The sequence below is a fragment of the Oreochromis niloticus genome, linkage group LG5 (assembly GCF_001858045.2).
Source record: "Oreochromis niloticus isolate F11D_XX linkage group LG5, O_niloticus_UMD_NMBU, whole genome shotgun sequence".
Classification (NCBI taxonomy): Eukaryota; Metazoa; Chordata; class Actinopteri; order Cichliformes; family Cichlidae; genus Oreochromis; species Oreochromis niloticus.
This window is the reverse complement of record NC_031970.2, coordinates 25127633-25154615: the sequence shown is the minus strand read 5'-3', so window position 1 is coordinate 25154615 and position 26983 is coordinate 25127633. Positions and strand designations below refer to the sequence as shown.

At 44.1% G+C, this 26983-nt stretch overlaps 1 protein-coding gene across 5 annotated transcripts; it reads left to right on the top strand.

The window, feature by feature from the left end:
- The first annotated feature begins 1112 nt into the window (after nt 1-1112).
- On the top strand, nt 1113-26392 carry rassf5 (Ras association domain family member 5). 5 transcript variants are annotated; one of them, XM_005469366.4, is made up of 6 exons: nt 1113-2021; nt 13446-13573; nt 22335-22445; nt 23293-23626; nt 23720-23835; nt 23956-26392. In XM_005469366.4, the coding sequence occupies exons 1-6, from the start codon at nt 1259-1261 to the stop codon at nt 24097-24099; spliced, it is 1596 nt and encodes a 531-aa protein (XP_005469423.2). In that variant the 5' UTR covers nt 1113-1258; the 3' UTR covers nt 24100-26392. The 5 variants fall into 5 exon arrangements, with proteins under 5 accessions (XP_005469423.2, XP_005469422.2, XP_005469424.2 ...); XM_005469365.4 differs by having other exon boundaries at nt 1118-2021; nt 22332-22445; XM_005469367.4 differs by lacking the exon at nt 1113-2021 and adding an exon at nt 6573-7603 and having other exon boundaries at nt 22332-22445.
- The last annotated feature ends 591 nt before the right edge of the window (nt 26393-26983 follow it).

Below are 26983 nucleotides of genomic sequence, written 5' to 3'. Positions count from 1 at the left end.
CAGTAATAGTTGTAACCTGAGCCATTCTGGGTTTGTTTTTTGTTATGTGAAATAAAAACTATGCTTCTAAAATAAATATATACATATATTGGACAAGATTTGATCTTTTGTCAGTTTGCTCAGTTTTGGTTTCACACCCTTCCTGATGAGGCTTTGGTACTAAGGTCTGTTGAGACTTGTCTTGTTGGTTAGAGACTTGTTAGTCTGCTGCTCAAAAAATGCTGTTTGTCTTGCAGTACTGAGTCAAAACCTTTCATTTTGCCCCTGACAAATCCCCTCCATGCAAAATAATAGTAAAAATAATAGTGAAACTGAAAAGAGTCAAACAGAAACAAAACGGACTCGACAACGAAAAAACTCAAAACAGAAATCAAATCATTTGAAAATACTTAGAATCGAAAGCCCCCATTAGAAATAAACTGACTTCAGAAAAAGTGTTTTTTGTCCATAATTTAAGAATTTAAACCATAAATATAAAAGGGATTTGACACAAGATGAAAATATTTACCTGAGGGGTCAAAGGTGAACTAAATTGGTGGTAATAATCTTTGGTGTAAATTCAAAGTCTACATATCTAGTCCTCTTCCGTAACATATATCTGGACTCACAGCATAAACAGAACTTGACTGGATGGCGGAAGCATACAATCTCAAGGTGGTAATTCCGCTTTTAAAAAAAAATTAAGGTAAACATGTGGCATGTCAAATATCTTGGCCTTTAATTTGCTGTCCCATTAAAAACAAAAAACACCAAAACAAAACAAAAAAACCCCCACTTGAAACAACACGGACTATTTAAATAAGAGACCTAAATTATCATTTTTAAGCTATTCGTTTCATTATACATCCAGTCTGTGGTATTTCTCTGCATATCCCTGAACTGTGATTGCGGTTTCTTCTTTAAGAATGCATTCTCTGGTTTCAGGAGATTTTTCCTTTCCCTTCATTTACAGTAAGTGGCCGGCTGGAATAAAACAAATTTCACTGACTCATCATCAAGTTCAATATCACCCAGTGAAGCGGGTTGGTTAGCTTGCTAAAACGATAAACAAAAATTCATGCGCGCTACTATCCCTCGTGTCTTTGGGGAAGCGCGCTCGCGGCATTTAAAAGTGTCGTATCCCTTGCGTCACTACTACAGGCGTGACACGGCGGAGAGAGCTGAGTTTACAGTCAGGGCACGGAGTGAAAACACTCACACTGACACCCCTCAAACAGACGAACACACACGCGCTTACAGGAGGGGGTTTGACAGGATAATGGCGTCTGTGAGTGTGGTGGGGCAGCAGCCGGGTCCGCAGTTCTTCGGGCAGCTCGGCGGCAGGAAGAAAACCATCCTGCCGAGGAAAAAGTCCTGGGAGATGTTCAGGAGAAGCTCAGGGAGCGGGGAGGAGGATGTGTCTGTCACTGCTGGAGGAGACACAGGGACGGTGGTGAGAGGAGGAATGATGCCCGGTGAAGGATGCGGGGCTCCGTCCGCCCATTCTGCGCCACGTAGCCCGGAGAAGCAGCGGGACAGCGGCGCGGGCACCGCCGCCGGGGCACGGCAAAGTCACAGCGGGCACATCACCGGCGACTGCAGCAGCAACAGCTACATGGACTGTCACGCCAAGCACACCGCCCGCGGGGGCCGGAGGAGCTCCTCGCTGAAGGGACCGGGCACTAATGTCATGCCGAGCGAATCGAGTGGACATAAAAGAGTGCACCGGCATCGGAGCGCGACGCCGGCAGACTCTGTGAACGGAGACGGCGGACGTCAGAGCATCTCCTTGCGGCATTCAGCGCCAGGGAAAAGCGGCGGTCTTCCACTGGAGCGGGTTACGCAGGGCAGAACCGGAGTGGTGAAGCTGGCTCGTCCCGAACCTCACCGCATGGAGGCCTGGTCCATCTTCTCTCAGGGGACGGACCCCCGGGTGAAGACGGAAAGGGGTGAAGGACACCGTTTCGAGGCCAAGCCCGTTAAGCAGGACTGGTGTGACGCGTGTAGCCGGCAGGTCACTGTGGAGGCACTCAAATGTCAAAGTAAGTAGTTAAAGCAGGCTACTGCAAGTGAGTTACTTTTTTTTCTTTCCCCGTGGAAATGAGTGATTATAGGCTTATGTGGTGTCACGCCACACACTCGGTGTATACCTGCTTCATTCACTTGTGTGATTACTGTTTCATTTCCCCACACGAGACATCGTGGAATAGACTGCGCACGTGAATGCAGAGTGTTTTGAATTAGAGATCCGCGTCTTGTTCCTGCAGCGCAGTTTTTATGAAGGGCACGTTGTAGCTGGGTGCCAAACCATAGCTGTGGCTCCGTGTTTGTACACACACAGAGAAAAACACACAAAAATTGTGCATGTGCCTTTGTGAGTGACTCGGAGTGACAGGGAAGGACATTTCCAAAGATTTTTTCACCACAGGCAGCCAAAATCCTTCCACGGAAAGAGCATTATCTCGTTCTGCAGCTGTGCCTCCCAGAGTTCCCACTTTGCTACCAGAATTAGAGAAGGAGGGCGAGATGGAATCCACAGTAGTGTACTGGTGAAATCCTGAGCAGTGGAAATGTCAGACACATTTAATGGGGACAATATATTAAATACATCAGTCTGATGCTGTGGGATGTGAGAATGTGTTCAGAGACAGAAAGCAGCATCTGACGATGCCACTCCTAACATCTCTGCACGGCTCTGTCACAGACAGTTTGGACTAGAACTCAACCTGAGGTACTTTTGTGCTTCTCTGCACACCTACTGCACATGCGTTCATCCTCTATGTGTGTGTGTGTTTGAGTATATGCGTCTGCTGAGCAGGCATTGTGTCAGCAGTAGTTTGTCATGGGGAGGTTAGGGCTGCAGAGTAGTGTGAGATAAGGCAGGATAAAGGATGATTGGAAAGGGAGGGATAATGAATGAAGCAGGTTAAAAAACAAACAAACAGTGAAACAAAACCAGGAGGAAATGAAAGCAAAAAATAAAGGATGGCATGTGGTTGCAAACAGTGGGTGACGGCAAGTGACGGGAATCAGGAGAGACAAAGAGCTAAGAGCAGAGAGTGCACGAGAGAGAGGGATGGAGGAAAAAGAGCGCAAGTTTGCCCGGCACTGCGGAGCTGTCTGATTTAGTGTGCTATCAGCAAGAGCTCACTGAGGCAAGAGCAGAGAGATTACTGGAGCACATATACCCACAGAAGCATGCACACACACAAAACACACACAGTTTCTTTACATCTCAAAAACTTCACTAACTTTTTCACTCCCCTTCACAATTACTCTCTTCATGGATAAAACCAATTAGCTGTACATCTGCTCTCTTTTATCAGAAGACATCAGAGGTGAATGCGGCGAACAGCCGTGAAGGTCAGCAGGCAATATAAATGTAGGCATTTTAAGGTATTTTTGCGGTGGAAGAAATGCAGCCGTGACTGCCAAAATAGAAACGGCACGCACGCACCCCGCTCCCTGCAAATGACAGGGAGTGAGAGACAAGAGGCCCTGCAACCATAAACAACCATCATTCTCCATCTTTGTCTTGTTGCCTCACTCGCTCGGCCTTCCTTTAATTTATCACCCTCACTCTTGTCTGTGTTTGCTTTGTTGCATACGAAGCCCAAACAGCTGTGCAGCGTGCACCCCTGGGACAGTTGTGGCCTTGCTCTGCACTGGAATCTGTCAATCTCCCAAGAGTTCCCAGTCTTCTCGTCTGCTGCTCTGTTGGTGTACAGGCCTTTAACTTTCCTCTGCTGCCTTTCTTCTGTGTTTGTGTTTTCTTTATCTTTATTGCTCCTCTCGGGTGATGGATGAGAATGTGATTTGTGGTAAAGCTTAAAGACTTTACGCACATATATGAGCCATATGTGACATCAGGCTTCAGTGGAGCACGACATATGAAAGCATAAAGACCAGCACAGATTCTGATGACTGTGACAGTCAGGACATTTATGAGCTGCTTTACTGGCGCTAGTCTGTCCCATTAGGAGACACCCCCCCTCCCACATCCCCCCTCCCCACCGTTGAGCCCCTGTTCTTCCATTTGGTATCTTAAAATTTCAAAGCTCATTGTCATATAGGCAGAAAACATGCACACAGTTTATGTTGTGGGCCACATACGGCCCACTTTGATCTTAAGTGGGCTGGATGTGTGAAACGCTCCCTTCTGTTAGTGTAAAGATGTTTAACTAAACATTAAACCCTTAAAATATCTTACGATGAGAAAAAGAAGTACAATTTTAACAGCATGTCTCAGTTTTTTATCTGATAAATGTTGAAAACTTTACTGATATTTCCATAGATGGTGATTAAAAAGGAGCATTTCTGTCATTTAATTCCTTTGGTTTAGCATGACTGGCTGTGGAGGAGTTCTTTATCATTGGGAAAACCTGTAAAACAGTCAAAAGTCCAAAAATGTATGCACTCCTTCTTTTGCTTTGTCTGATTCTGGTCCCTAGGCCTTTTGTTTGACACCCCTGCAGTACACATACTATTACGACTTGTTATAAAATGCTAATTTAAACACACAAAAAAGAAATGAGTGTGTAGCAGAAACATACATCTGTAAATCTATACACTATACTAGGGAGAAGGAGGGGTAGGGCACTCCCACTAATCTCAGCTCTGAGTGTCTCCAGCCCTGGGATTATCTCTCCAGAGTGGAATCACTGGGATTACAAACAGACAGGATCAGACGTCAGATTAATATTTAAATAAAGCTTTCAGGGAAGCGTGCTGTTGTGGCACTCGTACACTGATATGCTGGATCTGGTCATCTATAAGACATGTGGCACTGACTGTATTTACACTGTTCCTTCCTAAATGCTATTTTAGCCTCTTTGGAGTTAATCCCTGAGCGTAACATCCAGGCAGCAGATGAACAATTTGCAATTTAATGTAGATGTAAGCTGATTTATAAGTGACAAATGCAGCATAGCATGCTTTAGGAATTGTTAATGTGTTATCTGGGGTCATTATATGCTGTATAAGAGGGCTATGAGAGCCTCAGAGGAGGAGACATGACTATTGACAATTGCAGGAATGCCCTTAAATGTCCTTATATTTCTCTGTACATTCAGTTAAATAAACAGTTTGAAGGGATAGAAATGAAACAGTTCAAAGAGAAATCAGAAGGAAGTGAAAAGAAAACCGTCAGAGTTAGCATTTTTCTTGATTGGTTATGTTGTCCGAGCACAGTATAATGTGCAATAATATAGGAAAAGAACAAATGCCCCAAAGTTTTTGAAGCAACAACCAGAGAATCTGAATCCTCAGTTTGCTTAACTGCTAGTTTAGTCCAGTAATTCAACTATTTTAGATAATTATGTTTTTCAGAGATCGTTCACGGTGGCCATGTTTGCATGAACTTGTACTTCGACCACCGTTTGTGAGCTTTGCTATCGGTTATTCTGCGTGTCTCCCCTTCTCGTGTCAGAGGTCTGTTTGACAAGGTGAGCACCTGAGAGGTCAGTGATCCTCAAATTTACGACAACAGCAAAAGCATTCATGACGAGTGTGTGAGCCCACACACGTCTCTGAATTTGTCTTACAGGAAGCCCGTGTAAGTGTCCGCACACACACACACTTTTCACCTCGGGGCATGCCCGCTGTCTGTCCAGGGACTGTATTATTTCCCTGAACTCCATCCTTATCCTACCTCTTCCTGTGGTCCACACAGTACAGGCCTTGTCTCAGGAACTTCTTTCCTTTGGCCCTTTTCGCCACTGAAGAAGAAAACATGGGAGGAGGGTTGTGTTAAATGGTTCATAACCTTCTTGTCCCTGCATACCGCTGCTGCCGCTCTGCCAGCGCTGAGCTGAATATAGTTTGAATAAGACTTCATCCAAAGCATTCCTTTGGAGCTCATGTGTCTAAAGTTGAAATGAAGTTGAGTCTGAGTACAAAGCTGCTTTGAGTATCGAACAGAGCTTGATTGAACGCCTGTATTATAATCTGTTTATTTTGAATGTCATTTCAGTGAGGCTTTAGACATCAGGGTGATGAATATGTTTAGCTGTAATAGAAGCAGAAATGTAGGACATGAAGGGTTTTGTTGTATTTTTGCAGAAAGACCCGTGTGGTGTTTTGTGTTTGCCTCACTTTGCATTGCCACTCTGCTGTATGTATATGGGGGGTTCAAGCAGGCTATATTTAGGTTGCCCTTGGTGGATATTGATATCAGGACTGTGTAGGAAGAGGTGGTTAGAGCAGTAAGAACCAATGAAAACATTCTCAAGAACCTGTTAGGTGAGGTCGAATCGGGGGATTTTAGAATTTAGCAACACACATTACATCACAGGTAAAAAAAAACAACAAAAAAACAGGCACCTCAGGGGGAAAAAGCAGTGAGAATTGATGAAAAACCTTGTAACGTAATGCATTTGTGTGAGAATGGTGAGCATCTCTTTCCTTTGTACTGCTCAGTTCTGTAAGTGGGGCAGGACGAGAACTCTCAGGAGCTCTCACTCTTTCTCTTTCACAGCACATATTAATAAGCTACGGACTGCGCGTCACAGCGACCCACACAAACTCACACGCACACAAGGTGAAGCATATCCTTCACACTGACAAGATTCAGTATGTCACTGTTGAGGGGTTAGACAGCATGGCTGACTCACTTCCTCGTCGCCAGGATGTGGATTTCAAACTGAGGAGACAGAAAAGTGGGGAACGGCGTTTGGAGCGTCTGCAGTGATGCCTGTGACGTCTGAAGATGTCTTCAGATACTGAATGAAGTGAGGAAAGTCAGCCACTGAGGGGACAGAAAGAGTCCTGTTGCCATAAAGAGAGAAGAGAGGAGAGAGAGAGGCTCAGAGAAGCTAGGTCAGTGGATGCATTTGGGGGTCTCTGTCTCTTTAAGCTGGCCGTTCTTCACTGCGGAGTGTGTGGGTGCTGCAGCAGAGACAGACAGAGGCAGAGACGAAGAGAGGATGAGGGAGCAGCGGTGAGAGAAGCAGCAGGACGACAGAGGAACAAGTTGTACCTCAGAGATTTGGGGCTCATGTCCTCACGCTGAGGCTTGAAGACGACCATTTTCAAGGGTAGACCCGAGGAGGACAGTGTAGGGCGAGCAGAGGGGGTTGAGCACTGGGGAGGGTGTGAGAAGTACAGGTGGAGGGGTGGCAGAGCGTGTGGAGAGGGGGCTGTTTATTCGGAGCGTGGCACCGGTGGCAGAGTGGCTGCGCTGGGATGGCAGAGGGGGCAGTGGGGGGCTGGCGCTGGTGCAGTCCTCAGAGGGAGAAGGGCGGCCGGCGGCAGGACAGGAGGTCCTCCAGCGAGGGTTACGCACACAGGACGGTGCCTGCCGGATGGTGCCACCATGTTCCATCAATGGCACAGATAGCACCTCCCGTCCCAGGGCAGGAGGAGGCGAAGGGGGAGGCGGCGGCTGGAGTTGGGGCTGGGGGAGCCGAGCGTGTTAGGGTGGGCAGGACGTTTCTCGGCCAGGTTTCACTGTGTCTTGAGGAGGTAACGGGTGAATCGGAAGGGGAGGTCGGCAGCGCCTGCTTCGGTCAGGTGTCACGGCGGCTGGGGCGGCTGCTGAAGAGGCTGCCCAAGTCTCGCTCCTGGAGCGACAGCTTGCGAATCCTCCGACGATCATCCTCCAACGGATCTCTGCTTAACACCTCAGGTATGGAGATGATCAAGATGACCACAGAGTGTGTACAAGTAGTGAAACCTGGAAACGTGGGCATAGGACGTTGATTAGTTAGGGTCAGTGCTCTGGACAAGGGGAAATATGATGAGTAGACAGGTTGAGCTGGGTTGGCCTCAGAGGTCGGCCGTGGGCCAAAATATTTGTGTATTGTGCGCACCGATCCATCTGTCTTTGAACTGAGCCGGTAAGCTGTGTTAGTCTTTGTCAGTACCCCTAACGGGTGATCCACCCCCTGTCTGCTTTTGTGTACAGCACACAGTATCTAGAGTTTATTCTTAACCTGCACATTTTCAGTCTGCCTGGAAAAACCTCTGTAAGTCAATTATCATATTGACTTTCATATTTGTAGCAGAAATTTGAGATTAAAGTGAGCCTGCCTGAGGCTGCATGCCATTGATTTTTCCCATGTTTTCTCCAAATAGAGGACTAATGTAGCATCAGCACAAAGTGTGAATGGGTTAAAAAAAAGAGGCAGGGAGTGAAATGGCTGGGTGCTGCAGAATCATCGATTCAGCCAGAGAGTGACAGCAGCTGCTTAAACCCCCACCACCACTAAAAAACAAAGAAAACTTCAGCTTATTTGTGTGTGAATGTCTGTGCACATGTTTTGGGGGAAGGTGTAGGAGCGCCCTCCTGTGTGAGCCTGATAAGAGCCTAACTAAACATGACTCAAGGAGGAGGTCATCATTGCACCACCTGAGTAACGTCATGCTGCGGCCTCAAAAGCTTTAGAAACACAATCAGTAGTACAAGCTGCCGCAGACAGATAGCAGCTATTTTTGGATGGTGTTCCCTCTAAGGAAACCCAATTCATCCTTTTAAGAATGAACTTGTCCAATTTGGATTCTGTCTTCTACTGCATCTTTAGTCTATATTTATCTGCCAAAGAGTGTTATAAATGGTGGAGGATGCCCCGGGAGTCTTCTTAGATGCTGTAACCTGCTGAGAATATAATAACTGACCTGAAACAAAAGACAGTTACATAATTATATCAGGGGAGGCTTTTGACAGTTCTTCCTGCCAACACGGGGCTATAATTTAGCGCTACTGCATATTTACAGAAATAACTAGAAAAAGGGCACTCTGTCAGTTTAAAACCACGTCGTCAGCGCTCAGTCTGTGTATCTGTAGCCCCGGTGATTTCATCAGAGGTTGCGCTCAGAAGCCAAATGGAGTCCATTCCATTAACCATAAAGTATTTTTTAAGCATTAGCACACAGTGCATGAAGAAACAAAAAGAAACTGCACAACATATAAAACACAGTATAGCTACGAAAATGTGTCACATTTATTGCGCTGCTATAAAATCTTCCTGTTCTCACAGTCTAAGTACAAGTAGTGTCAAATCTCCAGAGCACGCCATTGAGTCAAGCTATTATTGGCTTATTAAGGCTTCTGTCGTGCACACTTTAAAAGTTTTGCCTCACTGGAACGCAGTTTAGTGCAGTTTACTACGCTGGACGTTCTTCTATTGAGGTTTGAGAGTCATTTGTGAATTTTGAATTAGAAACTGGGAAATATTAGCGCTATAGAATGATGAGGAAACTCTCAAGGTCTGCTTGCTTGTTCAGTTGTCAGCACATAACCTCAGAATGAAGCTTTACATTCATGACAACAGATGGGGACATGTGTTAACCAGCCTCAAATAAACGCTGTATGGACATACTGTGCAGTCAGTCTGCTTTACCGTAACTGTATTTCATTTAGCATGTAGTATTGATCCATCCATCCATCCATTTATGACCGCACTTCAGATGGACTCATTTAGTTAATAGTAGGGTGATGGTTAGGTTAGGTTGGGATCCATAACCTTTTATGGAAATTTTGCTTATTTGACATTTATGGGGCCATACATTTATGTATGGACTTCATATTTTTTAAAAATGTGCTTCTTTTATTTTATCGTGCAGCCTGACTGTCGTCATTCCAAAACATTCACTAATGATGCAATCATTACCCACAAAAATATTCAGCTGTATTTATTTACAGCTCACAGCACATACTAAAAAAACCCAAACAACAATAAAGCCCACTTCCTGTCTTGTTTGTTTCGCTAATTCTCAGAGCATCTGTAACCTTGCAGATGGGAGTTTTGCGAGAGGAGAAGACAGACTCTGCCGCGATGAAGATTAAAAATGTAGGAAAGAAATATGAAATGACTGTTTACACAAATAAAAACAGATGTCAAGGGGGTAAGAGGGTCAGATTAAATTCAGATTTGGGATTAGATTAGATCTGTTCATGTCCGATGTGGCAGCATATGGAGGGGTCGTTTGAGTTATGAATAAGGCAGAGATGGAGGCAAGTATAAAAACGGAACGGTAATATTTTTATTCACTAATGTGCCGAGAGATGGAGAACAGCTACGCAGTAGGAGAACATGGATAACTGCTTCAAATCAGCTATGATGGGATCAGACTAGCTAAAGGCCCCCCAAAGACCTCCAAAGCTACTCTAAATCCTACAGAGCTCCCTTCAGGTTCATTAGTGTGTTAATATCCTCGCCCCTTTTTTATCGCTACCTAACCCCTGTGTAACCCCTTCATCCTCAGCCAGACAAGGAGTAAATACAATATGCCCCCCCCCACTCGTCTCTATCTGGAACCATACAGACATCCTCCATAACCAAAGACGCACTGATAATCTGTGTTTTTACCCATGCCTGTCTCTCCCACACCCACCATGTCACAGAAAAAACAACCACAACCGCCCACATGTCCTATCTGCCGATTCTTGGCATAGTCACATTTTTTTGATTGCATACAGGAACGTCTCAAATTACTTCAACTGAAACTAAAAGGGGAAGAAAAAATCCCCAGAAAGAATGAAAACAAACAAAACAGCCTCATCCTCCTCTGAGATCAGAATTTACTTCACAAATCAAAGCTCGTCCTCCTTCTTCTGCTCACAGCGGCGGAAGAAGGAGCACAACTGGTCTATCCATGGTGACACTTAACACCAGAGCCCTTCTTCACGTTGAAACGGCACACACAGAAATAGCGCAGAAGGAAGCTATGCTGATGACAGTTTACTTTGCTACATTCTCAGGAAAGTTTCTGAGTATCGTGTACCTGCTCTGCATTCTCTGCCAAGTGTCTCCACCTCATCCCCATTTAATCAGAAGTATTTTACAGGGGAAAAATTCAAATCCTGAACCCTGTAATGATGGGAGAGAAAGCACCAAAAAAAGCCCCACAGCTTTAAAAGAGTCCAATGTGGACAGTGGTTGAAGCTTTTTTTTTTTTTTTTTTTTTTTTCTTGTGAAAGGTAGTTTCCAGTCTAATTTCACATAAAGATATGGAAGTAAAATGGCAATTCCTGTAAATATCTCCCACTGCAAAAATCTAAAACTCCAGCAGGGTGGAATCTATTTAAGATTGAGGAACTTCGCCGCTGAGTGGACGGTGTAAGAGTGTACTTTCCAGAATAGAAAGTGGAAAGCCCCTTTTGCAAGTCCCAGCGAGGAGCTCGGGGCTGGTGGGGTCAATTTGCATTCAACTGCCATTACTTAGAAAACTCACACAAGAAAAGTGCTTACTCTTCTCCTACTTACTCTTTCTGTTCTGCCTGTGCGTACGTCAGCACGCCTGCATGACCTTCAGAAACCCTCTGGTTCACTGGATCTGCTGCTGCTCTTTTTTCCACCTGCTCATTAGCACTCATCTGAAGGAGTCACATGTAATACCAGGCCTGCACGCACCAGCATGCCAGCAGACGCTCAAACATTTACCCTGAACATACAAGAAAAACCTGAGCTCAAGCAATTCAAAAGAATGGGATAAGGAAGGTGCTGAAACCTGTACAGGAACACTTCTGTGAATTTTCAAAATACTCCAAAACGCTGAAATGCCATTTCCATTCTTTCTTTATGTGCGAAGCAGAGGTATGCTATCAGCGTGGGAATAACGTGGAGTTTAGGTGAACAACGTCTTGCTGACAGCGGTGTATCATGTAGGTGTGGAGCAGGGAAAAACGTTCCACCCTTACAGTGTGGCTCTGTTTTCCTTTCAGCATGTCCCAACTTTTGCAGTTACTTATCAGAGAAAAGGGTGGGGTCCGTCTTTAAGTTGTCACCCAACCAAACACCAGCAGTGGTTTTTCTGTGTAAGCATAGCCAAATGCAGAGGGAAAAAGGCACAGCATGCCAGCCAGAGTGTAGATGGAGGGAGTGAATGAAGAAAAGCAGGGCAGGAAAGGAGTTTCTCCTTTTCCTTCCCCTGCGTGCTTCCTTTCTATCTCTCTTTCTCTGCAGTGACCTCTAAAGTGTCACGAGCAGAGCATCCCCTATCTGAACTCTCCTCTCGCTTCAACACATCCCTCCTGCCGGTGAGGCGCTGACGTCCTCCTCTCTCTGCTGAAGCTACAGACACACACCAGCAGTTTAGAGGTCACTGCAGAGAGGCATCTCAATCTGAAGTGACTTCTAAACTGTCACGGGAAAACTTTTTTTCCCCACGTAGCCCGGCTTTAAAAAGCAAGCCCACCATTATCCAGTGTCTTTAATGCCCACATAGACCTTTCTTTTCTTTTAATCAGTAGTGAATAATAATGTGAAACTGCTAGCTAATTTTCCAATAAGAAAAGCTCCACACACAGCTTTGTAATTAAAGCCCTTCTCTTTAGCAGTGGTCATTAAGAAGCTTGTTACTATGGTTACTGATGCTGAGTGTGAGAGACGCAGTGATACCCCCCTCCTCTCTCCTCCCTCCCTCCTCTAAGAACAGCAGACAGAAAAACAACACGCAGGGCTCAGCCTGGCTTACTCATTCAGCCCTAGCTGCAGCAAAGAGGTGTAACAGAAAACAACACATGCTGATTTGAGGTTTGATCTCGCCGAGTGCATGCAGTATAGCCCACTGTGTGTCCTTTATGAAGCTTTAAGCTCAAAAACCATGAAAGGCGTCTGACTCAGAGCTTCCACAAAATACACTTCTCTCTTTGTCTGTGCAGCTCTATAATAGTAATCTTTTTCCTTTTTCTATCCTCGTGCATGGATTATCTCACCGGCCGAGGGGAAGTGAGATCTGAGGCTGGGCCTTGCAATGGGGAAAGTCTCTGACCACAATAAAGTCAGCAGGGCATAAACAAGCAGACGCTGACATACGCGGAACCACCTAGAAATTAAAGAACAACGACGGACTATTTTGGGACATTTTAAGGGGGGGAAGTAGTTGAATCTATTCTTTTCTAGCTGGGCGGTCGATGGGAGTTGACCAATGGCAGCATTGCACCATTTGTTGCCTTTAAACGGAGTAAGCCCATCAGTTGTTGCGATGCATTAAAACTGTGTTACATTATGGATTTGATTTTTAATGGATGTGACATGTTCATTATTGACTGACTAATGTAGTTCCACTGGAGGGGAATTTGCTTCCCTGATCCCTTCTCTGAGCAATAATATTATGACAGCCAATCGATGCGATTTCAGCGGGCCTTAAATTTGTCAGTATCAGGTAAAGTTGCTTGATTAGAGCACATGTTCAGGTATCAATGCCTCCAATTTTCTCGAATCACTACACACATGCATATAGTCTCCTAGCAGTTTTACACCTTATAAGCTGTGAGTCTGCCCTTAGCCACTAGATGGAGCCAGATTTCTGTGCAAATGGATCTTTTGCATGACTTCACCTTTGATTAAGTCAGAACTGGGTCTCATTTATAACTTACATGCGACTAATCACCATTTCACACTTTCACAGGGGCCACATTATTAAATCACCACCTGATTTAATTCGCTGCTGTTCCCCCTCAGTTCTGTGCCTCTGTTCTTGTCTCTGACTGGAGTGTTTTGTTTTTGTGTGTGTGTGATCAACAGACTGCAGCTACACATGTCACCTGGAGTGTAAAAGTAAAGTACAGATTGACTGCAACAAGAGGGACAGAGAGCCTGAGGAAGCTCCTTCTCCCAGACGGCACAGCTCCTCCACAGCCTCTCAGTGCAGGGTGAGTATTTTAAAAGACATGACAGGAAATGGGTGCCATTTTTGGGGGGGGGCACAGAGGAAGAGTAAGCACTTTGACGTGTGCAGCAGAGGTGTATATGAGTCAGGGCTGGGTAATGGAAGAGTTCTTTCCTTCCGTGCCCACACTTTTACATAACCATCCTCCACTTTGACTGCATGCGGTCTCTCCTCCTTGGCTCTCTACTTATGAATGTATTTATGCACTCATTTGCTTTTTTTGGTCAGAGAGTGTTCCCAGGACAAAATATGCTACGTCACATTAGCGTCTGCTCTCCCACTTTCATGACTTCTCTTGCCGCCCTCTCTCTCCCAGCTTTGGCTCTCCACCACCTCTCTCCAGCAGTGTAGAGGTTTGCTTCAGGATGTCCTAACTTTTGGATTGCTTAATGAGTTTATTAAGTGCTTTTTAGTTGCGTTGACCACTCAAATGGCTTTATTCACACACCCATAAAGCACTTTATCTATCTCACACACTGATGATACATCATGAATAATTTGGAGTTCAGCATGTTGCACAAGAGCAGTTCGGCATACAGACAGGAGGAGCCGGAGAACCACTCACACTGCAATTAGTGGACATTCCTTGTCCACAGCACTAACTCTGTGTACAGGAACCTTATTTGTTGCTTGCTCTATATCAGAGTTTTTAGATGCTAAAGGAATATGTAATTTTTAGTATCCATGGATGATGGTAAGTCAGTAACCTATATAAAGAAGAAATCAACAGTTTTAAACTTGAAATTCAAAGTTTCAGCTTTTAGCCTTGTTTCCTATTCTCCTACTGTACAAGTCTGGAGGCATCCAAGTGATACAGTAGTTATGTAAAATCCATCCTCAAAATAGTGCCTCACTCACTCTTTGTGTAAGCACATGGTTGTGTTTAGGGACCTATAACATCGTGAGTGTGTGTGCTGCTCTTGGCATGCCATCCACAGTCACCCACGCAATGCGGTCCATCCACACACACACGGACACACAGCTATCAGGCACAAGGGTGCTCTGGCTAACCAAGCAGGCCTGCAGCAGCAAAATGTTGGCAGCTCCTCTTATGTCCCGAGGTCATCTAGAGAGTGTGAGCGAATGCATAGAGAGTAATACGGTCAAAACAGCGTGCACAGAATTGGAGCAAAGTGTGTTTGTCATTTGAGCCAATAGCACCACTTGTTCTTTATTCGTTTCAATCAAAATCTCTAGTGGGACATAAATGCCACAGTCCCAGTTGTTTCCTTCAGTTTTTAGTTGTTTCTGGTGTCATTTTGTTTCCGTGCATCATGTTTGGCATCAGTTTCCTTGTTTCAGCATGTTTGTTATTTATTTGTCTTTCAGTTATTTCCTGTTTTACTTTGAAGGTTTATTTTCTCATTTGTCATGTTGTTTTATGTACTTCCTGTTTTTGTTGTTTTCCTTTCTTTGTGATTGTCTGCTCGCCTTTCATTAGTTTTATATGTGCTTTGTTTACTTCACCCGCTCCTTGTCTCTACCAGTGTCTCATTTTGCAGTTAACCCCAGAGGACAAAATCATTAAACCCCTCTATGAAATTTGTTTTTGGTCAAAATTTTCCCAAGTGCTATTTTTAATAGAGCAAGGGATTTTCATCACACCAGCTCCTATTTATACAAACACTAGTTTTCTTTAGAAATTATAAATTATTTCTATTTGCCAAAAGCAAAAGACATCAGTTTAGACTTGAGAAAAAGAATTGTTGATGCTCATATAACAAGAGAGAGATATACGAACTGAAGAGAGCCACACAGTACAGAACGAGCCTGGCAGAGTTAGGAAGCAAAAGATTTCAAAGACTCTGGAAAGAAAACTAGTGAAAGATGTGTTTAAAGACCCCAGAACAAAATCAAAACTGAAAAAATTCTCATTGGAGGGTTAATAACTGTGTCTTCATCTGTCCATATAGACTTTGTGTTTCCCTTTGTTTGTGCTCAGTGCTTTCCCCCTGCATTCCTTGTGCTTCTTGTGCTTTTATTTTGGATTCTTGGTTTGCTGCTGTTTGGACTTTGTGTTTCTGTGTTTTTGTAATCACCATTACCGGTTCATGTCGTGTTTACTTCATCTGCCTTGGTGTCCTACATTCAGGTCCTCTGTCCAGCTACACATGAACAAAAAAATAACGACAAAATTGCTTTTATGTATTATACATTGAGGCCATTAGTCAGCATGTCAGCATTTAAAGATGATGTCAGTTTTAGTGGCATATAAACTTAGTGACTGGTGTGCTTCAAACACAGCCTCTTGAATTGGAGACTAGAGGAGAGATGACACTTTGTTTCCTGCAGCCCCGTTTTTTCCTTTGCTCTGTTTTATAACTGTAACCGTGTGTGCGTGGTTGGTATGAGTCCTTTTTATGTGTACATCAGCAGAAATTGATCGCCTTTTGCCCCATATGGACGGAGACTGCTGCAGCCACACAAAGGATCATCACACTGACCAGGTTTCATCGACTTGAGACCAGCAGTGTGTGTGTGTGTGTGTGTGTGTGTGTGTGTGAGAGAGAGTTTGTGTGCAGCACCCCCTGCTAGCACTCTTCTCCTATACTGATTACGCTGATGGAAGCGAGGAGGAGAGCTGCAGGTTATCAGTCATCAGCTGACTTAAACCTGATGAAAAACACCCCAGTGAAAGGCTGACACACTGTCAGTGCGTGCCACAGTTCTCCCAAAGTGTAAGCTTATTGTGTGATTTTAAAATCTTGCTACATGCACTGAAGCAGCAGACAGACAGATGGGCACATCAATCTCAGCAGCAGCAAGCGTCGGCTGCTTTTTGGCAAGGGGGTCACTGCCAGAGTTAGAGGGCAGGTTGTAGGGTCGCTCTGAGGTTAGGGGTCACGGTAATCTCTATGCTAACGGCCATCATTCTTCATTTTCTGTCTCTCTCCTTGGGCACCATAAGCCTATCCCCTCAGCAACAAAACAGCAGTGATTGTGCACCTTTTTGTTGTAATACTGTGTCTGTCCCTGCCTGCGTTTCGGTGCTGACAAATTAAGAGTCGGGATGGTTCTACATAAAAGTGACATTTACGGCGGTTACGATGGTTTCCAGTCAACCGTTGCACGCTGCACCTGAATATCAGTTGCAGAACAGCCATCTTGCCCGGCTTCTGTGCTGCTTCCTGTTTGTGCTTGTCTTTTGTATGTCATACAGAAGCTACGGGCCTTCATATCTCTCACTCATCAGCATTTCTCTTTCTATTTACACATACATCTCTCTTTCCCCTCTGAGAGAGGAAGTGGCCATGCTTTGCAGGGTGCAGTCGCTTACAGGAAGAGAGAGAGAGAGGGAGAGAGAGTGGAGGGAGAAGGGGGAGGGCGCTTGCGGACTGATAACACGCTCAACCACAGATGGTTGAGCAAGGTTGCAAGAGAGTGAGGCAGTGAAGCTGGTGCAAAGACAGGCTGAGAGAAGAGGGAGAGGATAAGAAAGAGAGGAGCTGAGTGTGAGGATTCTGTCCTTTTTTTTGGTAACATTGTCAAAACGATGGAAAGGAGAGCAGAGAGGAGGTAGCAGGGGATCTGTGAGCATCTCGTTTCTGCAGTCGAGGAGATCTGCTGCTGCTATTTACCCAAGACCCTGGGGACGGTTGGATGCTTACACAAATAAATGCCAGCATAATTGACTTGGTTGTGCATGAGGGACTTTAATTGGACTGTTATTCGCTCCTTCTCAGTGGGTCTTCACAGAGACACAGAGCAGGATCAAAGCAGGATGTGGTGTTGCTTGCATGCATGCCTTAACGAGTGTGTGTTTGTGGGCATAACAGGTGCTCTCAGGTGAGCGAGCTTAACTTGAAACCAGCCTGTAAGCTGACTCCATCACTCCGCCGTGTGCCTACGTTTATGCGTGCGTGTGTGTGTGAGGTAGTTACAAGCTTTGCGTAAATGTGTCTGTATGTCTAGCTGAGAATACTCAGGTGCACATACAGAATGGCCTGTTTGTGACTCTCACACACACTCACACGCATGACAGGAGGAAGTGACACGTCTGTTGCTCGCTCTTGCATTTCCTGGTCGTCTCTCCGGTAGCACCCACAGTGCCGAATCGAAGCCGAGTTCACCTGTTTCGCCCTCGCAGGTGGGATCTAAAGCCTCTGGATGCATCAGCACAGGAGTGCAGACTATTTCTGGATGAGTAAAGAGCAGTTGTACGCGTGTAGACTCTGACTGTGGCCAAGTGTCACTTCGAGACAACCCATCGCTTCCTCGAGCTGCCAACGTGCTACTCGGGTGCTTTTCTGGTGCCAGAGGCTGTCCTTGGACCTCTCCATGACCGTCAACACAGTGCTGACCCCCTCCATGACCAGCAGTAACAGCATGAGCAGTGGGTACTGCAGCCTGGATGATGAGAGCGAGGACTTTACTTTCTTCACAGCCAAGACCTCGTTCTTCCGCAAGCCTAGGCAAACAACTAAGGTACAGAATCAGGACTACACTCAACCTGATAATTGAAATTTAATATCAGAGCAAGCTCAGTTGGTGCGCCGATCGTGCCGGCAAACAAACTCTACTGCACTTTTTCTATATTTAAAAAAACGAAACTTTTATCCAAAAAGGAGAAGTCAGGAGAGGAAGCGATGGCGTTTGTGCATGGTTAAGTAGGCCTCTAGGTGTGTGTGTGTGTGTGTGTGTGTGTGTGTGAGAAAGTAGGAAGGGGTTACTGTAATACATATGTATTGTTCAACGTTGATCTGTTGGCTTGTCAGGTTTGCTTGTTTTTAACCGACTGATTTCATGGAGCCTTCTTCTCTACAGTGTGTGGGAGTGGAGAGGTTTCCATAGAGGCAAAGCTGATACTTTTGCACAAGAGCAAGTCTGCGTGTGTGTGTGTGTGGGTAGATGTGTGTGTGTATACTATTTAACTGCACTTTTCTAGTTACCATAGCAACCCATTGCTGGTTTTACTGGCAGTCTTCACACTTCCTGAGATTTAGTTTAGCTCTACTGTACATTCGGTGACCTGATTGTGTAACAAACGATAACCAAAGTATTTAAAGAAGTACTTGAAAGAAAAGCAGCGCTGTCAATACTATAAATGAAAAGAGAAGGAAGTGGGAGACGGCCTGACAAACCAACACAGACAGTTGGGTTCATGTAAAACCTGCTCAGCCCCCTTCTTTGCTGTCCTTGCCTTGTGCTGCCTTTGGTGTCTGACTTGGAGAAGGTATAATCTCTGAATAATTGACCAGCTGTACTGTCAGGTTGTGGAGTTAGGGTTGCAGCCAGGCTTACACAGAAGGGTACCAAGGCTGACTTGCCTGATCTGAGAGAACAGAAGCTGCCAGCTGATTGAGACTGATGACCCCGACACCCTGTAACCAAGAAATATTATATGAATTATAATATAGTAGCACTGTTAGCTAGACAACATAGTAGCTAGTCCACATACCCAATAGAAACTGAATTGTGTGCTTGCAGCCCTGTGGGGCAGTGCGTCTTTAAAGAGCAAAGTGCTCTGTTTATCCCCGTGTTTGAATATGGAAAAGGAGTATGCAAAGATCTGAGCTGCATCTTGTAAATAGAGACATTATCATAAGTTTCGTGCATAAGGAACTGAACTGAAGTGTCACTGTGCGGGCAAAGCTTACTCTATGATTGTGTGTGCATTTAAGTACACACACATATTCATCCAAACAGTTGAATGGAGTTCATGTACTCTTTTTTTTTCTATGAATTATTTCCAGAGCTGAGCCTTTTGCTCCAGATTAGCCATCTTGAATATGTGCAGTTCTCTGGTATAGTTCAAATAAATGAGTTATATCAGTGTAGGCCATAACTAACACTGATATTCACCCGGAAACCTGTAACATTTTATTCAGAAACAGACCGTGTTATGCTAATAAAACAAGAATATTGTTTCTATTACTTCCTCCTACATTATCTTAGCCAATAGAAACTGATATGATCCAAACACGTCAACCTGTCATGAAATCTCTCACTTCCTTCAGTGTACAACCAAGTGTTACTGCCGCCACGTAGCTTGCTTTATTAGCCACCTAGCTACCTGTGGGGCCCAGTCCAGAACATCAAGTGATGCTAAATCCAAACCAGCTGAATCAACTGTAGCTCTCGTGCTAGTTAGTCATTACACAGATGATTGTTACTGCTTGCACTCAAACATACAACATATTAAAAACTGAGCTACTATCCTGCTCTAAATTAGCATCTCAGTGAGACCACGAACAACAGCTGTAGATATCTGCAGTTTCAGTCATCATAAAAAATGCAATAAGTTGTGGTAGTAAATCTATTTTGACGCTGGTGCTTAGGTTTGTGTGTGTTTGTTGTGTGAGTGCACACTCGTGCACAGACCTGCGCTGCTGGCAGTGATGGCACACACACAGCGCTCTCTGGGCTGTGAAATAGAATCAGCTGTACTTCTCCTTGACACTTGACCCAGTAAAGACAGTGCTCTGAAACAAACTGCTGAAAGTTTGGTGCGCATAGGTCCATGTGTGTATTTTATGTATCTGATTGCATGTGACCATCGCAGACTGTTCAAAATGTTTGCATTTTTGTGAAAACGCTCATCACTCGTCATGTTGTCGGTCTTACAAGTTCGAGTTAAAAAGGTGGTCAGGTGATACACACAGACAGGTGTGATACATGATTTCATATCGACTACACTCTCGTGATATTTCAAGCAGTCGTAAAACCTCTTGTCCAGTTTCACAAGAGTGAGAGCATCAACACTTCTCTGCGTCACCTTGGAGGGACTGTCTCTGTGTGTCTGTGTATGTGAGAGACTCTTATGTCACAGTCAGAGATATTTTATCTATATTTTTCATGCTTTTTAGATACACAGTACCTTTAGATGCATTCAGCAACAAGAACAAATTTGAGTCGCTTCAGGTTTGCCTCAAGCGCCCTCCCCAACACTGTGAAGCTCAATTAAGTATCATAATAAAAGCTGTGTATGTAGTAAAAGCGTGGTATCTAAATTATGAAAACAGGACAGCAAGAGCTGATTGTTTCATATGAGACTGAGACAGCATAATCAGATAACTTATTACATGTATGCATTAGATGATGGAAGTGTGCTTGCACATTGGCTAAGAGACTTTCAAGCACTTACAGTCTAAAGATATCTAACTATCTAATGTAGTGAAACACTTAGCTCTGGAGCCAATAATCTACTGTGCAAGTCCATCAAATGTGTTTTCCTGGAATGTCTCTGCAGACTCTGTGCGCCTCTGTGACCTGGTCACAGTCAGGGCTTCTGCCGACCTCACAGGAGCGAAAACTGTACTATTGTCCGGCTCTATTGTCCTCTGATCACTCTCGCTGGTATGCAGACAGGCAGGGCAGGGCACTGCTTCTGATACATTTATAAACTCGCATACAAACGCAGGAATTCCTGCGAGGTTCTTTGCATTTTGTTGCTTTCCACTGCACGGAATTCTCGATACGAGTCAGCTCCTCCGTATCCCTCAGATTCCTTTCCTAACCTTGGATTGCACAACGTGCTCTTTATTTTATTTATGTTTTTATGAATGCAGCTGGGTCAGTAAACTCAGTGGCTTTTTATGGGTCTTGAGAGATGCAGAACAGAAGGCTGTAAATTCCCTCATGACAGAGATGCTTACATTCACATTCAGATATGAGGCAAAAACACTCGTATTTGGGTCCTAATTAGTAAAGCATTTTATTCTCAAAGGCGCCACCTCCATTCTCTGCTGCACTGCTGCAACTTTGGCATTTTTACATAATTGTGGGACTATAATTGGGCAGAGAGTCTGGTAGCGCAATAAAAAGAGCAACAAAAAGAATGAGCAGTGCAGCGTTTCCCCTGCCAGAATGCCCAGTTTTAGCCAGAATGGGTCCTTTTATTTGTATTGTTTGTTACCATAAGGGTGCACTTATTGCATTTCCATTGAAAAAAAGAAACAGTGACTTCATCTTCAACCTGAGGACTTCCCTCCAGAAACCATAGCTGCATCACATTTTCTCACACACAAAGACACATAACCTCTCTCTCCCACCTCCCCGGAAAATGCAAACGAACAGTAGAAGGGAGGAAATTTACAAAAAAAAAAAGAAAGAAGCTATTGTGAGATAGAGAGGATGCATCCCACTGTACTATAAATAACCTAGTCAAACTCTGTGTTGCTAAGGCTGGCTCAGCAGCCGCTTTTTCATCACTCCTTACCCCTTCTTTCGCTGCCTCCCACTCTTTGACTCCCCCTCGTCTCCTTTCATTGCATCCTTCCTTTCTCTCTCTCTCGTTCTCATCCTTATTCACAAAGGGAAATGAGTAAGAGGGAGGCAAAGCTGTCAATATTCTTGCGCTGAGATGCTGAATGCACGATTAGCTCCATTCACAACATTTCCTGTCCCCGTGCAGAGCTGCGGGATAGTGTAACTACGCTTTAGCGCGTATTCAAAGCCCATCAGCTGCAGTCAGAGAGTCAGCTTTTTCTGTGTGAGGATGGCAAAGATGGAGGACAGGGTAGTGTCAAGAGAGACCACCCTGCAGGAACTGGCCTAGATTCTCTTTAGTCTTATTTGTGAGCCAAGCATGACACCCACTAGGTCTGCAAGTCTGTGTGGAAGGTGAAAGGGTTTTTCCTGATTGTGGTTCATCTTTCTTCAGAAACTTGAGCAAAGACTGTTAGACCGTTTGTTTTTCTGGACAGATTGAAGCGGCACCATCTGCTGGTTAAAGATAAAACATTCCTGCTGCTTGCGACAGTGGTGCAGTGCTGATAATAATTTTTTGCTTTGCCTCACAGCAGAATGCAGCAAAGGAAGAAGAGAAGGGAGCGACAAAAGACCTATCAGAGGAAGAAGTGCGGGCCAGGATTGACAAGTATAACGCTCAAGTCACAGAAAATGGAATGAAATTGGTGAGGGTTTTGTTTTTTAAACAATGTTGTAGGTGGTGAATAGCACTATTCAGTCTCAAAGCCACAATGAAACCTTATTATTTTAGCTTCCCTTTTTTCATAAATGCACACATATTAAAAACAACCAAACAAACCTGGATGTAGTGTGGAAAGTAAAATATTAAATTGGGAATAGTATTTAGGAATACTTAGTTTGATTAAATAAAGTAGCACACTTTTATATATGTAGCTTTTAACTGTTAAAAACAAAACAGAAAGCAGTGGGAATGATTTAAAAAAGACAAAAGAGATGATAAAAATTGCTTCCCTCTCAGGAGCCTTGATTTAGCTTAGCTTACAGGTGCAAACACCTAACACCTGGGACTATCCAAAGTTCATTTTGCTGGTCTGCAACATCACAAGAATAGCAACGCGCCAGGAAGTGGCTGCCGCCGGTCGAGAAACATTTTTCTCATGAACTATGCAAACAAGATCGAACATGTTAGAGTGCGGGGTGGTTGGTGGTGGTTTTGTTTTTTGTTTTTTGTCAGGCGTGTTATTTTTCATGCTGAACTACAGTAGGCCTTTCATAAGTAACTGCTCGGTCATGTTTTTCCACTTATATTAGAAAACAAATTCATAACTGTAACTAAAGATTTTTTAAACCTGTAACTTTTTTTAAGTTCAGAATAAAACAAGTCTTTCACATTTTCCTAATTTCCATGTTTCACTGCATTAACCTGTCTATAAATTGAAAGATCTTAAACCACCACAAGTTTGGTGGACATTAGATCCGAAACAGGATCGTTAGGCTGCATTTTGTTACTTTGCATACATTAATGCACGACCTTTCCCTCTGTTGCTGTAGGCTTCAGACGGCTCATACACAGGCTTCATTAAAGTCCACCTGAGGCTCAATCGACCAGTCACCGTCCATGGCGTGGACCCGTCAGCCTCAGAGGGTGCATCCAAGCAGGCCGGCGACCGCCTCCAAGCTCCGTCGAAGGAGCAGGAAGCTACAGACTCTGAGCATTCAGAGAAGAGAACGTCCTTCTATCTACCAAGCGACAGTGTGAAGCAGCTCCACATCAGCTCTCAAACCACCACAGGAGAGGTCATCAAGGGCTTGCTGAAGAAGTTCATGGTGTTGGACGATCCGCGCAAGTTTGCATTGTACAGGCAGACACACCGCGACGGACAGGGTGAGGACAACACCTGTGCAGCCGCTGGCTCGCGTGGTTTCCAGAAAAGTAACTGGTGACATCAACATCAACGCTATGTTTTTCTTTTTGCAGACCTCTTCCAGAAGCTTCCTCTCTCCGACCACCCTCTTCTTCTAAGGTTGATTGCGGGACCAGATCCAGAGCAGCTCAGCTTTGTGCTTAAGGAAAACGAGACCGGAGAAGTAGAGGTGAGAAGGCACAGAAACATGCATGAGTTTATTACTAAGCTGCAAATGTTAAGTAAGAGGGTAAGTGCCTCCAGAAGTGTTATAAATCTGCTCCTTCTCTTTTCCCTCTTAATCCCACAGTGGCATGCATTCTCTGTCCCCGAGCTTCAAAACTTCCTGGTCATCCTTCAGAAAGAGGAGGCGGAGCGCATCCGAGCAGTGGAGCAAAAATACACTGTTTACCGAAAGAAACTACAGCAGGCCCTTGAACAACATGCCCCCTGACCCCCGTCACACATAACGTCATGGCTTTAACCCAGGGAGAGACTGACCCTTTGAACTCCGACACCTTCGAGATCTATTCACAGAGCGGAGCCCGAACTAAACTTTTCTTGGAGCTCCAGATATACACGCGGACGTGCACACTTGTTCACACGTGGTTGCATAGCCTTTCTCAGGACGCATATGAGCCCCTCTCATCGCCACCACACCCCCCCTTACGTCGCCTCCTTGTGAAGGGGATCGGGAGTCGAAAGCGCTGTAAAAAGCTACAGAGTGTGTGTTGTCTTCTAGCTGATGGGACAAATAGTGCCAAGGACGCGTGCACACACACACATACACACAGAAAGATCTGTACTGTAACTCAACTCGAGTTGAGACTGATAGATTTGAGTAAGTGGTGTTTGTAAAGATTCCCTCTTCTTCTGCTACTGCTGCTGCTGCTACTGCAAGTGTTACTTATGCATGAGTCTGAGCTCATCTTCCCTGCACATAGACTTAGGATTAAAACAGAAGGCATGATTACTTTTTTTTCTGCATCATGCAGGGATGAAAGGACAATAATACTGTGTTGTTCCTGGAAATGATGTATCAGTTATCAGCAGATGTGCTATTTTATCTCTCTGGAGTTCTAAGGGAGGTATTTAGGGTGGGAGTTGAAGTACTGGCAACCTGTGCTTCTCCTTAGAACATGTTTTCTTAAGGAGTTTCGAAATCTCATAACAGGTATAAGAAAGCGAGATCCATTCTGGGCTTTTTCTCAGGGAGCATGAATTGGGAACAGAGAAAAGCTAAAGGAGGAAAAAGATAGCCCTGTTCCACGTAGAACAAGCTCGTTTTAGCCCCTGCTTATCTGTTCTTATTTGCTAAATTCAGTCAGTGCTTCTTCAGCCACACCCAGTTAGCACCCTTCTCCATGCTCCTGCAAAACATACACATAATCCAGACGTGTTCCAAGATGATAACTGTCATATAATTTCCATTTCCCCTCTCACTTTAATCGCAATCAAACTTGCATGAATTCCACTTGCAAACTGCATGAACCCCACCTGTGGAGAAAGCCTGCCGAAGGAGGTGAACCACAAACCTTTATGGACACACTTTATGTACGCTGATGGGGTTGTATATTAAATGTTACAGGACTTTGACGCCAAAGCTTAGAGGGGGCACATCTGCCAAGAGGGATTAAAGGGATTACAGACAAAAGTTTGTTGAATTAAAGGTGGTGTATGTGAGGAAAAACTGATTCTGTTTTGCACATTTACAGTAGACGCAGGTTAATGATGGTCCACACATCTGGGGCTGGGCATGCATTTAGGTTTTCTTGAATCGACCTGCCTTCCAACCTAAAAAAAAATAGGAAATAATAATATATAAAATTCATGAACATGGCTATGATGTACCAATGATATGTTTGCAATGCATATGTATTATGTAGACACTGGAAAAAGAGTGACAAGGTTTAACTTAACTGTTAAAATGAACATTTTAAAGTATCATTCCTACTGGTTGGTTTGTGTGTGTGTGCGTCTGCGTGCGCGTGTGTGTCTGCACTCTCATTTAGGGCAGTGAGGCTAATGTGAATAGTGTTTTAAAATGAGTGTGTCTGTCATCAGCGCTCCATCATTGGGCCTCGCTTACAAAGATGTGCATTGAGTGCACATATAATGTAACGGATCCTAACTGCACATTAGCTGGCTGCTAAAACATCTGGAGTGCATGCATCACAGAAAACATTCAACAAAAACCTTGAGAAGTTTGAAAACTTCTTCATTTAGTGCATAAAAGTACTGATACACGAGGCCTGTTGTCCATGAGCACATGCGTCCCTCTGTACTGTTTTTGTGTTTGTTTGTATTTTTTCTTCTTTTTAACGCCACCACCCAAAGCCTGAGCTGTTCCTGCTGGCAGTGCCTTTTTTTTCTTGTGCCCCTGTGTATTTATGTAAGGTGTGTTTCAGCACACAGGCGCCCGAGTTAAATGTCTCGGTGCTTTCGCATGTGTGCAAACCTGTGTCCCCCGGGTGGTGCTGTTTCTCTCATTTTTCTTTCTGTCCTGTAACACTCATGTCTTTCCACCAAACCCTCTGTGGGAATGTGTGTGTGTGTGGGTTTGCGTGTGCGTGTGTTATTTATTTCACGGTTCACACCATCCACATTGTTATTATGTAAGGGATGTGTAGACCTGATGCTTTTATTGCGATTTTATTTTGTTTTATTTGAAGAAGTGTGTGTATATCAGTAGAATTGTACAAAATATGAAAATGAAATAAAAAAGGAAATTCCTTTATTGAAACTTTCTCCTTTGTTTGTGTTTTTCTTTACAGCAGTATAAAAGATTTCAGTGAACAATCTTATACTGTTAAATCAATACTTATTGTTAAATGCTTTACTGCGATACAAGAAAGGTCTGTGTACAAAAGATATATAGAGAGCTTAACGAATTTATTATACCACCGCTCAATGTAAAGTCACAGCTGCCCTAAATTAACAGTACTCACCAGTATGTGCAAGCTCCTTAATCAAAATTATACTTTGGCAACACTTTATAATATGTCCCACAACTAAGGTCATAATTCCCCTGGAATTAAATTTTTATATTTACCTAATAGTAGGTATGCTAGAATAAGGGGGTAATAAGTAAGGGTTTTTTTGTTATTGTTGTTTTTTGTTGTTTTTTTTTTAACCCAAAACACATAACTATACTGTAAGTAAGTATAAGTAGTGCATAGATAATTTTAGGTTCTGCCTAAATTCTGGGTGTTTTACAAAAAAGGAGACAGAAATTATACTGATGCTCAAGTAATTTTAAGTACTGTATAATAATTTATACAGTACTTGGTAATTTTGTGTAATTTCTTGGTAATTTTGTGGGAAAACAAACAACATTT

Bases quoted from the DNA above. Each gene is read 5' to 3' on its own strand.
- rassf5 (XM_005469365.4), top strand. From the start codon at position 1,259: ATGGCGTCTGTGAGTGTGGTGGGGCAGCAGCCGGGTCCGCAGTTCTTC. The intron at 2,022-13,445 runs GTAAGTAGTTAA...TGTGATCAACAG, and splicing joins GGAGGCACTCAAATGTCAAA to ACTGCAGCTACACATGTCAC. The intron at 23,627-23,719 runs GTGAGGACAACA...TTCTTTTTGCAG, and splicing joins GACACACCGCGACGGACAGG to ACCTCTTCCAGAAGCTTCCT.